Here is a 15,265-nt window from a genome sequence, read left to right as displayed (position 1 = left end):
GGTTAAAAAACAAACAAACTGAAAACGGGGTCTAGGGCAACCCTGTAGGCTCCGGGCCTCTGAGAAGGAGCAGTTTCCTAAGGTCGTGTGGTAAGACTAAGGTGGGTAGAAAGTATCCAGGAAAAAATGGAAGCAAGGTCGGAGTGAACGATGAAGGCTTGGCTTTCTCGGTGAGTGAGTGGGAAGAAAATCTCTCACAGGACTGAAGGAACAATGCCCCTCGGAAGAGACAGCACAAGGAAGGAGGAGAGTGACCTTGAAAAGGGTTAGATGGGAACGTTGGTCATTCCACGATACAGCGCCACCTTTAGGAGAAAGTGGATTCAAACAGCTGGGGCAGCTCCAAAACCATGTCAGGACGATAGAGGCAACTCAGCCCTATTACCCACAAGGCCCTGGTGCTCTTCCTCTTACCCATGAGCCCCTTTTTCTACAACCTGATACAAGCTGATGAGGATATAAAAAAGTGTGGGTGAGATGCGAGTCGGGCAAGTCTCTAGTACCAGCCAAGGCCCCTGACCCAAAATGACCTTAGAAGTCTCCATGTAGTTTTAGATAGAAAGTCAGACACTACACAGTGTCTCCAGCCCAGCCTGTGAGGAGGTGCGGGGACCCAGTGTGAAGGTCATAGGAGTCAACTAGAAACTGGCAGGCTGATACTCTCAATAAACACAGATTCTTCTGCTGAGTAGAAACCACTCCTTCACCATGTTACAGATGCCTGGGAACAGCATCTTCGGAATACCAACTCTACTGGGCTCCCTGCCAACGCCCGCCATATTGCCATGCCTGTGTCTGTGCACGCCTCAGCAGGAGACCTGAAGGCATTACACCGAAGGGATGATTGATTGTTCTGGGAGAAATGAACTAGAAGGCGCTAGAGAGCCTGGGTGGTGCTCTTCTGGGCGCACTGCAGGTAGAACATGAGCCCGTCCACTTAGGAGATCCATGTTAAGCTGCTAATGGAAAATCTCCATTCATTTGACCTCAGCATCTGCCCAACATTCTACACGGCTCCTACACACTTGCGCTAAGGAGGAAAAACCCAACCTAATTTGAGATGACAAAGAGGAAAAGAGAAAACTGAGCGGACAAATTCTTAAATCCCGTCGTCTGAGAAAGAGCCTGGTGACCACTTGATGCAAGAAAAAGAATGCAAAATAGTAGGTAAGACTGGTAGACTCGAACCCAGACTAGGTTCCCTCGTTACTTATATGTGGAGATATGACGTTTCTTGGTGGTCAAATGTTTCTGAACGCAAAGAACACAACCCAAGAGAGCCATATGGCATCCAGGAGAGAGACACGCCCTGCGTTTGATTCACAGAAGTCCTGCCCTCGAGTTACAAGAAACAAATAAAAACACTATCCATAACAACTCTGTAGTGGGAGGTGCTGACCCTAAGGTCTGGTTCCCTAATTGGTTCTTGATTTTGTCAATAAAGAAGGCTGGGAGCCAATCGCTGGGCAGAAGGTACAGGGGGACTTCCGGGTCCCTGGAGGAAAAAGCGGGGAAAGAGAGGGGATTTTTCTGTCATTCCTTGAAGAAAAGGGGATGCTGCAATCATGTAAGGCCCCAGGACCACTAGGGTCAGCGGCCTCCACCGGCGGGTGGCCAAGACTGTGGAGGAGACACGGGCTGAGCTAATGGACTGATGAGGGCACGTCTTTCCAGGCAGGAGATTCTGCGCCCAGCAATTGTGCCACGAGAGGCACAAAGTGACAAGCAGAGTGTGTGCGTTTTTTATCCGGGATTCTAAAGGTTTCGGGTGGGGCTGGTAACGCAACCCCCTGGGAGGGAAGAAGGGAGGGAGAGGGAGGGAGGGAGGGGGGAGGAGGAGAAGCCAGGTCTGTGCTGGCGGCTTGGCTAGCTATGGGAGCTATGGCAGGAGGGACAAAAGGAAGCCGGGAGGGGCCAGAGCGCAGTCACAGCTCCTGGGCAAAGGCAGTAGCGTGGCTTTAAAACTACACTCCACACAAGTCTGTCGAAAACACATCAGAACTTTTAGAACTTGACTGGGACTAGGCAGCCACCGCTCGTTTGTCTCGGTCATTCGATTAGCCCGCCCAGATCCTCACTCCCATGGATAATCGGCGCATGAATAGACCAAAAAATCAGTTTATACATTCCAGGAAAGGCAAGATTCACTCAGAAAACCATTTTTTCATATCCAACATTGCTGGTTCATCCTCCGTGCGGCCACTATTCTGTCTGTGGTGCTGTTAACGTTTACCTGTAACTGTGACAGCCCAAGACCATGTTGTATATAATGTCATACCGCTAACGGACTACACCGGAAAGGGTGGGCATGGGTTACTTTTCTGGATAATGGTTCTGCCCAATTTGGATCCTAATGGCATCCAACACTGACAAAGGACTACAGTTCCTGATGATCAGATCTATCCCGGGGCATTTGCTCTCACACAAGCTAAGAATTTCTAAGGGAGGTTTGGGTTTTCAACATCAAGATGTAATATCTGTCGAGGCTAGCTAAAACTCCCCATTCTGGCAGCGAGCCTCTCGTGAAGTCACCAGTTATCTGCTAGACAAATGACCACAGATACATCCATCCATCTCTAGAGACTATGGCTCAAAAAAAAAAAAAAAAAAAAAAAAACCGCTGTAACAAGGGCCTGTGTATAAAGCAAAGTATGTAACAAGATTTCCTTGCACTAAATAATTAAACAATGTCGCAGGTGTCCCTGGGATGTCCAAACTTCCCAACTCAAGCCCGAGTTCATTTTAAGTTACAGTTCACATATGAAATGCAGAAGCCTCGCGGATATATTCGAGGCCAGGCGTTATTTAAGTGTCAGGCATTAGACACGATAGTGGTAGGGATTTAATTTCATGTGCTCATGAGGAAGGAATGTGCCGAATACACTTCCAGCACACACGCTGGACTTAAAGTGACCACGGTGCATTATTCCAGTGGCTCTCCCATGCCGAGTCCTACGTGGAACACTTTGTACACAGCGAAGCTGGCTAGCGACTCGCTTATTTTTATGTCCCTAAACTGAACGCTTACAGAAGGGACAGAGTTGGCAGGGAGGCAAAAACTTGTGTTTGTCTGTAGGTGTGGTTCACATCCTCACCCACACCAGTCCAGTGATGTGAACCCAGGACACACCAAATCTCAAATGCCCAAAGGCACGTGTCAGTTTTTTTGGGGGGGAAGGTCAAAGAAAATAAAAACCTCTTCCAATACGCCATTAAATTAATGGGTTTCCTTCCCATTGTCCATCAAGATGTCAGATTCATTAATCTGACCTGTGGGTGTAACATCAGCGCAGACGGAGGAACAAACAAATTCTATCAAAGCTATGGCAAGACGCAGTGTGATCTTTAAGGTTTGTATGGCTTTGGCTTTAACATTTCCGGAGTCAGAAGCACTTCTCTTGTTTTTCATTTGTCTATAGATAGCAGCCTATGCTCTTTTTTTTTTCAAATTGAATTTAAAAAGAAAGCTTATGGTTTTTCTCATTCTTTAAAAACACTATCTATCATCAATCTATCATCTATCTGTCATCTATCTATCTATCTATCTTCTATTTATCTATCATCTGTCTATCTATCATCTATCTATCTATCTATCTATCTATCATCTATCTATCTGGTCAACCTTAAACTGACCTACATTCTATGAGAAACTATTAACTGTCCAGGACACACAACTGCAAGCACATAGATACCGAAGCTCACACTGGGTCAGAACATCACACCAGTCCTTCAGGGACTCCTCGTACTTACTGGGAACAGGACGATGGGTACGGTCAGTGTCACCGCCACCAGGACTGCCAGGCGTACCATGAGAAGAGCCGTATCAAATGTGTAGACTTTGCTGTAGGCGTGGAGCAGCTCGTCCTCAACTTCACCTGAAAGATAAAGAATTGGGGGTGGGGCTGCCGAGTCGACATCAGCGCCTCACAGAAGCATGTGACGATAATAGGAAGAGGCCCAGGCCTGGGCACTCAGACGGCTTACAAAGACTGAGGATGGAGAGCTGCTAAGATGCTTCTTGAGATTGTCTGCATCGTAATAAATCTGCATCTGCTACGAAGACGCAGAGCAAACCAGGTCAATGTGTTCCTGTTAAGGGGGTGAGAACCCCAAATCCTAACAGCTTGTGCCCATGACACCACTGACCTCTGACCTGTCTGTCCATCTACTCCTCATGCAGTTCCTTTGTACTTAGTATAGAAACTTCAGGACTGCCATCTCTCTCTGTCTCTGTCTCTCTCCCTCTGTGTGTGTGTGTGTGTGTGTGTGTAAGAGAGACTGTGAGAGAGACCATGTGTAAGATGAACATACATGTGCATTGAACATACATGTGCATGTAGAGGTTGGTGTTGGGGATCTTCTTCCTTAGCTGATTTCCATCTTATTTCTTGAGGCAGGCTCTCTTACTGACCAATGCTCACAGGATTGCCTGGCTTAGCTAGCTTACAAGTGCCAGGGATTCTCCTGTCTCCACTTGTCCAGTGCTGGGATTTGCACATGGGTGCTGGGGACCCAGACTCTGGTTTTCATGCTCAGATGCCAAGTACTTTACTTACTGAGCCATCATCCTAGCTGTAATTTAGGAGATTAAAAAAAAAAAAAAGGAGAGAAAACCGGCAAGACTTCACAAACTGCCGAAATCTTTGAGCCAGGTGGATCCAGAGTCTTTGGGAAAAGGTCAAAGGTAGATGTCACGTTAAGAATGCACCATCTACAAACCATGCTACTCACAGAAGGGATTAAAAGGGATGTTATGCATCTAGGTGAGTTATCAGTCTAACCACAGACAGAGGGACTGGGACTGGGTGACCTACCATAGAAGCTTAGATAGCCAAAGAGGGCAGCAAGCAGGTACATGACAAGCATCCCTGTGATGGAAATATTGGACACCGTCTGCATCTTTCTCCGGGACCGACTAGGAAGAAGAAGAACATGGAGCTTCCGTTTAAAACCACCCCTGTTCAGAAAGCCAAAGGGTATGCCTCCCTCATAAAGCATCGCTAAACAGATGAACAAATCTGCAAATGAAAGCAGAAGGCCGAGACAAGGGCTGCCTTACTCTTTAAGTTCGCTATAGATGGGAAGGACCTCCGGATGGCAGACAAAAGCAAACGCTAGGATTGGAATCGCGTAGGCCGTCTGTAAAAGCAAACACAACAGTGCGTAGTCAGAGGTCTGGCATAGATGCTGGTTCCAGAGCGTCTCGGTTTATAAACTAAAATTCAGAAACCACAGGACTCAGCCCATCGGGCCTGTCACTTACCCGGGAATTGAACACAAAGTACTTGGGCTGACATTTGTCACCACTGTGGGCTTCGTACTCCACGCCACTGTCTTGAAGAGGGCCTGCAGCCGGCTTCTCGTCCATCCCTGCAGGGTTGTGGTGAGTGAAATCCATCATGAGGTTCACACCTGTGGTCTCCGAGGTATTGGGTAGCGTGATCATGTGCATCGGAAGTGTGTTGTTGAATGTCAGATTTCCATTAGTCTGGTCCAGAACAGGTAGTGGGCAGGGTATTTGGAATTTTTTGTAAATCACCTAGAGCCAGTCATTAAAAAAAAAAAAAAAAAAAATCAAAACAACAGAAACAAAGACCGTCAAGCGTTGAGGGGGGTGAGGGAGAGAACAGAATAAAAATCTATCTATGTGGCTTGAGGGAGTCAGGGAAGAAAACTCAGCTGAGGATTTGCTTAGACTATGGAGCCACAAAGACTCTTTCTGGCTTCGCTTCAGAGGACAGATCTGAAACTGTGACTGACACTACTGCATTCTAGTCACCAGCACCAGGCCAGTGAGTCCACTCCAGGCCTTTCTGGCTCTTCTGTGCCAAAGATCGTGTCTTCATTACACATCACATCACACTACATCATCCAAAAGTCCTTCCTCTTCCTTTACCTCTCTGGGGGAAAATGACTTAAAATTTTTGCATCTATGATATTTCAAGGAATTTCACCTCGGTTTGAACTGATTTCTCCTTTAATCCCACTGCAGTCCTATACTGGGTAGGAAGCACAAGAGAGCGTGGCTGGTACAAACAGAAAAGGTCCCAGCTTGCCAATCTGCCGTCCCCACCTTCTTACATACCGGATCGCTACCCTGCTCCTCAGTCAGAGTGCTCACCCAGAATATGCCATTGGCTAGGACCCTGGCATTGTGACTCAGCTATCTTTAAACCCATAACTGTCCTTTTCTCATTCCAAACAAGAAGACAATAAAGTCGCGCGTGACACAAGAGCTTATTCATGCCAGTGAAGCGCTTAGACAAAAATGAGGGCACGAATAAAACATGGCACACCCACCAGGCTACCAGGATCGTGTCAACTAAACACTCACCACACTGACGAAAAACACCATGCATGTGAGGGAAAATCCACTGGTGTAGCCAAGGTAGCCTAGGAATTAGCAGAAATATTTTGGAAGGTGGCTTTACCATCTCAAAAGAGCTCGTCAATTAGATGGCGAGGCGAAAGATAGGCAGACCTTCAGTTAAATAATGCATTGATACCTAAATTTTTAAGGAGAGAGAGCGGAAGGATGATTCCCACGGACACAAATAAGACGAGGTAGTTGCCGTTGAGGTACCATTCCCTAGAAAAGAAAGAGAGGGCGTGTTGGGAACAGGAAATATCAACCACACGAGCCACGTGATGGTGCCGAGAGGACGTAAACCATACCCAGTGTTTTCTTCAAGTCCCATGAAGGCTCTGATGACTTCAGGCAGCTCGTACTTAATGATGAAGAGGTAGCTTGACATGGCTGAAAGGGACAAAGGGACAGATCAGCGGTGCTCTGTACTCTGTCACACCATGCTAGCCAAGAGAGGGCAGGGCATTCGGGACACCCATTTTCCTTGAAAGTGTGAGCATCTCATCCCTAAAGCAGGACCAAGGAGAAGGCCCCGTGTACTCTACAAGGCGTCCATGTCCCTTCATAGGCAAAGGTTTGTCCTTCATCTCGAACTCGAGGCGGCGGCTGCTAAGGGTGATTAAACCCTACGTGGGTCCTGAGGGAACCACAACATGGAAAGGCCAGTTTTACATAGTAGCTCCAAGTGTGTGCTACCCCTGTCTGGTGTCTTATGGAATAGGCCTTTAAGTTGTACACTGACCTCTGACTAGTTCCAAATCAATCCCTAAGGTCCCATGGAGGTAAGATTTTTGTTTATCATTTCTAATGCTGTTGGATTCTGTGGATTCATCCTTTGATCATCTGAAAAGACTTAGAGAGGGCAGGTCCTTACTCTATTTTGTAGCTCAGGACTTCAGGATTTTGATAAACTCAATGACACAGGCAAGATCATACTATGTGCAAAGAGCAGACCTCATGAGAAACATAGCGACCTTGACTTCGGATCTGTTGTTTTTTTTTTCCCTACAGTCAAAGCAAAATGATTTCTCCAATACTGCTGTGTCTTCTGACCACGTGGTTTGGTTAATCTTTAAAAAGTCCTTGGCCAGAGCAGAATCTTACAGAGCGTAAACAGGAGATGTTTCTGATGAGCTGGCTCGCTGAGGGACCGTTTGATTTCAGAGCTCATAACTGCTGAGTCTTGGTGATATCAGCACCGTTAATGTGTTTGGTCTTTGGAAATTCAGGGTGCTACAGACCTGTGCAGGTAATGTCAACATCATCCTGCTGATGGCAAGGCACCAGGGAGTGAATTCCAATTCCTTACGGGGATGAAAAATGGAACTGTTCTGAATGGAGAGTTGCTAATTTAAGAGACACCCATGGTTCTCCTTATGCCAAATCATTAATCACATGAAACAGCCCAAGTGAGAGGAATTTTTTTCTGGGGTGGTAGTAGTGTGCAACCTTATCTCTCCTAAAGCCACACTGCTTGTGTTTGGCTTGACACAGCGATCATTTTGATCTACAATTGGATGTCCAGCCAGGGCTCGCACGGATGCTTTGAACAGCCACGGTGACATCACAAGCCTGGGGAAGTTATGGGATAAACACATTCAGGTCTCCTTATGTCTCCTTACATCACTGTCACAAGCTAGAGCGAGCATGAGGCGATATTACAAAATGCTCGCCTGTCTCAGTCTCCGTAAGGCTGAAGATTTTAACCAAGTGTAGAACAGCCTCCATGTTGGGCTTACATGCTCATGGTTCCAATCCAGTAAAAACATAAAGTAAAATGAGACAAACCAAAACCCAAACAACAACAAAAAGACAACCCCGGTGATTCTGGAGATGTCCACACAAGACTTTAATCTAAAACCACAAAGATAAATAAATATGCACACTGAGCCCTGTGGCATTAGCTCAGTGTTAGGGCACAAGCATATTCAGGGCCTGGTGGTGTTGGAGGTTTGGTGAGACTAAAGACTAAGATGTGGCTGTTTTTCTGTAAAGCCAGTTGTTTGTGCCAGAAGTTTGCTTATTAGATGTTTCTGCATTTTTCTGAGCATCCTACGGAAGTCCAAGTGGTCCATGACAAGTCGCCCCCTTACCTCCAATGTTCTGCATTGTGATAGAGGTAAAGGCTGAGATTTTCCCGGGCCATCCAAATGCCTTCTCTCCCAACTTTTCATAGATTAAAGACCCTGTAAGAAGAGATAAAATTGCAGTGTGAGAGGATCGTTTTCATACCTCTAGCACTTCCTTACATAACCCTGGAATATTCAGCACTCGACTGAACAGTACAGAGAAATGATCCTCAGAAACCCACGAGTCACGTCAAATGCTCTCCAAACGGAAGCAATGGCTCCACCCGATTGAGCGGCACACCTCTAGGAAAGGCCGCTCTCTCCAGCCATTTGCCAGACATCTCCCTCTTCCCCGCCCCATTTGGCTTGAACTTGAGCCAGCCGGCTTTCATTCCTGGCTCTCACTTGACCAGTTAACCAGAAATCTTGAAAGAAAGTGTGGCTGGGGTCTATAAAGACCCATGGGGCTGAGCGAGTGGAGGGATTCTTTCGTGAGAATCAAACTAGGAAGACAGCCTTCGGCTGAAGTCAGGACGTAAGGGTGGCGTACCTCCTTCCTTGGCCGTCTTCAGCAGAAGGTGAACCGAATAGAGAGACAGTACAGCCACAGTAAGTAGCATGATTCTGTGATGGAGTGGGAAGAGGACAACAGATATGTTAACAGGTGAAACGCCGCTGCGGTAAACGTTGCAAATCAAACCACAATGGCAATTCTGCTTCTTCAGTCACCAAACTTTGCAAAATAATAATAATAATTAATAAAAAAAATATATATGTATGGGTTTGGAGGATTCTGGGAAATTCTTTTCACACCACCACATGTTCCCTTGATGCTGTACATCTTTTCTACACTATTCATGCTTCAAGTACTACCTAACACTTCTTACATCGTGGTGTAACATACCTCACAGTGGAGATGCTAATCAGCGGGATTAAAACAAAACCAAAAACAAAAAAAAAACAATGAAACGCAGTAAAAGCAGCAGTAAAAACAATACAAATGGAAAAAAAACGGTAAAACGCAGGAAACGTGTAGAGCCCGACTAAACCTAGGCTTGCTTAGACACTCACCGGTTTTGTCTACTGATCTTGTACTTGAGAAGGAAAGGCACCTTGTTACCTGGAGGGTCAGGCACATTAAAGAAAGCAAAGGAAGGGAGAACAGAAAGCAGGACCAGTCCAGGCTTTTATTCAGAAGGAATGGAGTCTGATGTCAGGACCCTCCACACAACCACTTGTACGGATGGCTTCTGATCAACATCTCTCCAAAACCAAGACTTAGGGCAATCAAAAGACGAGAGTGGCTACCACCAGGCACAGTACACGCTCCAGAACCGCAACACTTGGGAAGCCGAGGCGGGGAGATGATAAGGTCAAGGTCATCCTTGGCGACATAAAACAAGCTAACAGAATGAAACTGGACAGCATCGCAGATAAGGAAGGGACAACGCTAACATCTGACTTCTACAAAGCTTCTCTTTCTGCCTCACTCACAAACACACATTTCTGTTTCTCTGGCACTCCTGGGGAGATCACTGCTTCCTTGTGCACACTCAGACCATTGGATCACACACCCGGAGCTATGCTAGCTGTCTGTGCCCCTCTTCCAGAAACCGAGTCTTCTAGAACAGTCTGACCGATGGCTTTCTCATCTGTGCCATGTGAGTCTTTTTAAAGATTATGTGACTTTGTTCCACAGAAAAAAATATTATATGCTCCTGTATCTTAAGTACGCACTTGCTGAGGCATATATTCTAGAAAACAAAACCTGTGGGAGGCTATGTCGCTTGCTTTGAATTAAGGGGGACAGCCAAGTCTGTTCCTTAATTTTTTTAGCAATGCAATGGCTCTGGCCAAGTTAACATGCTAAACAAAATGAAGTTTTTGTTTTCAGTGTGGAGTGCCGTGTTCTCCAGAAGTTGATCTGTGGCTCTGAGGTTGAGGAAAGTATTTTCTATTTCTGCTCATCAATGATCCGTGATCATTTTATAATTATTTTTAATGCCATGAATGGTTAATAGAAAGGCAGCCTTTTGTCTCAAAGGTTGTGTTCACTACCCGAGCATAGAGATATGCAAATATATTATGAGTCTACTATTCAGATGGTAAATGGCTAATTGATTCCAAACATGGTTTATTGAAGTTGGTATAAAAACCCATTCAGCTAAAGACTATTATTATACACGAAATAGTTCACTTGACACAATATAAATATTTATAGTTCTGACCCCCAATCCTTAAATAGCTGCGTAATTACCTAATCATCTGTGATGTCAGAACACAAATAGCAGATATTTAAAGTGTAAGTGTCGCATTCTTAGACAGTTAGCTCTCTGGCATCATGTTTGGGACGAGGCTTCATGGTCACACGACTCCCAGCATGCTACTTTACGCTTGCGAAGAATATCACTGCAGACAAGCGTGTCTTGGAAAATACCAAACTCTGTGTAACCACGCAAACGCCTGTGGCTGTCCATCACAGGCGCGGCTCCCGTCCAACCAGCCTATTGGTCAGCTGTGGGACCTTGCTACTTTCAGGCAGCCTTTGTCCAAGAGCGGTCAAAGTGTATAGATTTAGAAACCAGCTTCACTCACTCCACAGATATCCTCCATACCAGGCCCTATGTTACCCTAAATTCTCTGGGTCTCATAGTCTAGCAACGGAGCTAGACACTAACTAAGCAACTCAGACATGCACATAAGGGTATTACCACTGAGACATGTGCATTATACACCGGCTCCTGTCACACAGGTCATGGAAGGCCACACCAAAGTGACGCTGTGCTGAGACTTGAGGTACTATCAAAATGAAGAAGAAGGGAAAGCCTCTGAGGCCGCATGCAGAGACCAGTGTTGGTGTCTGGTACCCAGAGTCACAGGGCATTGCCGTGGCCCATGCAGCACTCTTTGATGACATGAGTTATTTTTCTCCTGACATTATTCAATGCATTTCTGGGTGGGATACTTCTGATTACCGAATGCTACCCTATTCTCAGCATCCATCAAGTGACGAGATACTCTGTAAAGTGGTTCCATCTTCCTGCAGAAGATGGGACACCATGATGTTTCAGTGGTTGAATACCTAAGCCTTCTGCTGTTGGGCGGCAGATCTCTATAAAAAGCAAGGGTGACTCACCTGTCCTCCCTCAGACTGGTCTTGTTCACAGAGAGAGCACATCCGGTGTCAGACTAGTCACAGGTTTGGCACTAAACACAGACGTGTATATTCACTTACACAAAAAGGATGATCCCTGTGTTGGCCATGGCATAGGACAAGCCCAGGATCCCACTGCCCATGATGGCGTTGCTCAGGTTGAACGAGGACATTCCAAAGGAAGTCATTCCCGGGTGCTTGAAGAAAAGACAAGCAAAGTAAGCAAATGTTTGCTTTGGCTGCTCTGCTCAAAACATCTCCCGAGCCCTATCCCCAGACGGAAGAGGAGAATAAACCCTAGTGAGTAAAAGCCATTAATCACTCCAAGTGTCAACCAAAACAGAATGCAAAGTTTGACTTCAGCATGTGCGAAAGGAAAAAGTCAGAAATACAGATGAGTGATAAAAAGAGAGGAAAATGAGGTGTGGCTGCAGATTACATTTCAGTTAGAATGATTTCTCAAAAAAAAAAAAAAAAAGGAGAAAAAACAAAACAAATAAATTTCATAAGTGATTCATGCAGCCATATGGCAAATGGGAAAAACAACCCTTTATTCCAGTAACGGCCTGAATAAACAGAGAGTGTGCTGATGGAGGCTTGGAAAATTTCAATCATGCTGTTTTCCCACCGAGACCTCGGTAGGTCAGACACCCTCTGTCCTGTTTACCTCCTGAAAGCAAGTCACTTACGTGCTCATCCTCGAAATCTTCCAGTGTCTTCCTTCCCGCAAAACCATTTGTCAGGAACTTCTGACTTTCGGCATCTTCATTTGCAAATTGACTGTATGGCCAAAGGAAAGGAAAGAGGAAAAAAAGACATGGGAAAAGCCCGGTAAACACTCTGACTAGCATTGAAGATCAGGGTGACAGAACGAAGTGACTCCAGGAAGACAACGTCCAAACTGTACCTCCTTCTCTTCTACACACGGGTGTTCCTTTTAGACCAACCGCTAGACTCCTGACGAACAGACTTAATGAGGGAGAGGGTACAACTGGCTAACTTAATAACTATCTATAGCTAACTATATATTAGCTTACTAACTAACTAAATGAATGAATTCATAAAGATGTCTGAGCCATGTAGGCTCAGGGTGATTATGATTTGCCTGGGCTCGGGCTTCACATTCATAAACTCATGAATGTTGTCCCCTTCCTGTTCTGGTCAGCTCTAGCAGCCACATGCCAGGAGCTTTGAGGCTATGGCCAGGGGGTCAGACTGACTTCCAAGAGGCCTGAGAGCAAGTTCAAGCCGCCACCATTAGAGTTTTACCTACAAAAAGCAGACGCGAGCCTCTGTTGCTACATCACATGCTCAGCTCTGCATGTTTTTCCAAAAGATGTGCTAACTGGCAGTTTCGGGCTGTTTAAGGCATTTCTCGTATTCAAGAGTAAAACCAAACAGCTAGAGGATGGTTTTAGGGAGATGACCCTTGGCAATAAAACAAAAAAATGAATTGCTCAGGGAGGTCCTTACAAGTGGTCTTTTATGATCGGAGCTAATCACTGGGAAGAGTCACTGCAAATAGTCACAGCAAAAGGGGCACCATGAAGGAGGTGGCTCTCAGACAGTAGAGTACAACAAAAGGTAAGGCTAGAGCACAGAGATACACCCACAAAGCTTCTTCGTGTTTCCGGGGACCACAGAGTAGACAGCCCCGAGTGTACTCTCCTTAGTTTTGCCCCAGGTTCCGTACAGAAAACACAGAGCCCTCGGCTGCTGCCTTCTTCCGCGGCTGAAATCCCTCCACCATCTTGATGTGATTTAACTGTCAGTGTTTAATAGACTAACTCTGAGGGGCCATTACATAATGTTCACAGTTGGAACCTGGGATGAGATGGTACAATGGGACGAAGGACCATAAATGCAAGTGTTCCTTCCAGAACAATCTAAACTGAACCCTGTCCAGCATCCTAGCTTGACTTTCCTCAGCACATTAAAGTCTTCATGGCATGAGTGGTTTTTAAAAGTTAGGATTTGAAAGTAAGGAAATTATTTCTGAGCAAGGCATTCGCGTGTTCTTATTTTGGCACGAGATGAGATGTTGACATGAAACAGGACCGAGATTGGACGGAGCACGTGAGGAACACCCTCGGCATGTTAACTGGTCTAATTCGAACCCAACAACTATTGAAAACACAAGGGGAAGGTCTCAACCAAAGGCAACTACATATTCATTCAAAACCAAATACAAGCATACCCCATCTATTAAAAGTGAATACAAAATCACAAGTGTGACATCCCAGGCACAAGCCAGCAGTTAAAAAGCACATTATTGTGTAGCGCTAAGGTGATGCTGTGTGAGGTTTAACAACAGCATCCACTGTGGACTCTGGGGCTGTTGCTGGGACTAAATCCCCTTTAGCTTTTCCACCCTCTGCAGAACTCATACCTGAGCGCACTTCCTTCAGTATCAAAAGGGCTCCGGGTTTGGACCAGCACACCAAGGGCAATGATGTGGAGGAGAAAGAACCCAGGCTTGCTAAATATCACTTCAAATTTGTATACTCACTTATTCTTTCAGAAAAGGGGGTGTCCGTTTGCTAGTGCACACTTTGCACAGAAGCTCAAAAGAAGATAAACCACCCCTAAGCCAAGCAACTACTCTGCAGACATCACCGCCCTGTGTTTTACTACATTCAGGAGCCGCCAAGTCCAGAGACTGACCTATACTGACCCAACAACTCTACAACTCGCTGAGCTTGTAGGGATGGCACTGCGCCCCAATTGCCCTTCCCAGCCAGTGTGAAGGGGGCTGTGAGAAGTCCTTATCAGAAAGGACAAGGGCTCTGCTGAGAAGAGTGGTAGGTGGAGGGGTATAATGACGGGAAATTCAGATGGGAGGCTTAACAGGCTGAGAAGGAGCCCTGTGTTTACTAAGTGACCCTGTGATAGTTTGCGAATGACATTGTTCAGGACATGCTTTTGGAGCAACAAACAAACAAACCCCCTCTGTCGGGCAGACAACATTGAGGACACAGTCAAAGGAAGAATTCCCCAAAAGATAAAGGGAAGGGCAGGCTGCGCTCAGGGAAATGTAGGTTTACATCAGCAATGGAGACGCGGACCTTGCAACTTCACTTTCCAATCAGCCACACAAAGGATCAGAGGGCTAATGTGTCAATATCAACATTGTTATCTTGTGTTTAGCTATAATTCACCCAATCATTCCACCAGGACCCCGGTTTTCCCAGCCCACAGCCCATCGGATTTTTCCACAGAACCTGGCAATGTTTTACCCCGTACCTGTTCATGGTTTCCTCCTTTTCGGGGTTTCCCGTGTCGGTGTAGCTGTCTTGAATACTGTCCCCGCTGCAGCTGTCCTCATCCAGCACGATGTTGACATTTCTCAGTTCCATGGGGTCCATTTGACCTCACAGCCCTTTCCTGTCCACAGAAAAGACTTTTCAGTGCAAATAACACACACCGCCTTCAGCTCGAGGCTCTTCCACTCCGTGTTGACTCTCAGAACACTCTGTTCTGAGAGCGGAGCACAAAACACATCATTACGATTTGCTTTGAATTGGATCGATGAATCAGAATCCCTTACTTTTCGAGGACGCTCGCCGTGAAACATGTAAAGGAACGAAGTTCTTGAAAAACCGCACACACACACACACACACACACACACAACTTACACACCCTGAAAGTTTCCCTCACCTAATACAAGAAAAAAA

The 15,265-nt window shown here is 46.0% G+C and overlaps 1 protein-coding gene across 4 annotated transcripts in view; it reads right to left on the bottom strand.

Moving 5' to 3' along the window:
* The window catches only part of SLC38A4 (solute carrier family 38 member 4), a 52,365-nt gene that overhangs the window by 5,811 nt on the left and 31,289 nt on the right, over positions 1-15,265 (bottom strand). For all 4 annotated transcript variants that reach the window (XM_080939020.1, XM_080939021.1, XM_080939022.1 and 1 more), the window contains exons 2-13: positions 14,834-14,974; positions 12,280-12,370; positions 11,672-11,787; positions 8,987-9,060; positions 8,461-8,553; positions 6,676-6,757; positions 6,507-6,589; positions 6,335-6,393; positions 5,264-5,539; positions 5,060-5,139; positions 4,815-4,915; positions 3,751-3,875 (exon numbers count right to left, since the gene is read on the bottom strand). In XM_080939020.1, coding sequence (XP_080795146.1) covers positions 3,751-3,875; positions 4,815-4,915; positions 5,060-5,139; positions 5,264-5,539; positions 6,335-6,393; positions 6,507-6,589; positions 6,676-6,757; positions 8,461-8,553; positions 8,987-9,060; positions 11,672-11,787; positions 12,280-12,370; positions 14,834-14,955 — 1,302 coding nt within the window. In that variant the 5' untranslated portion in view covers positions 14,956-14,974. The remainder of the gene's footprint in view (positions 1-3,750; positions 3,876-4,814; positions 4,916-5,059; positions 5,140-5,263; positions 5,540-6,334; positions 6,394-6,506; positions 6,590-6,675; positions 6,758-8,460; positions 8,554-8,986; positions 9,061-11,671; positions 11,788-12,279; positions 12,371-14,833; positions 14,975-15,265) is intronic.

The sequence above is a fragment of the Micromys minutus genome (genome assembly GCF_963924665.1).
Source record: "Micromys minutus genome assembly, chromosome: 27".
NCBI classification, from domain to species: Eukaryota; Metazoa; Chordata; class Mammalia; order Rodentia; family Muridae; genus Micromys; species Micromys minutus.
This window is presented reverse-complemented; position numbering and strand designations above follow the sequence as displayed.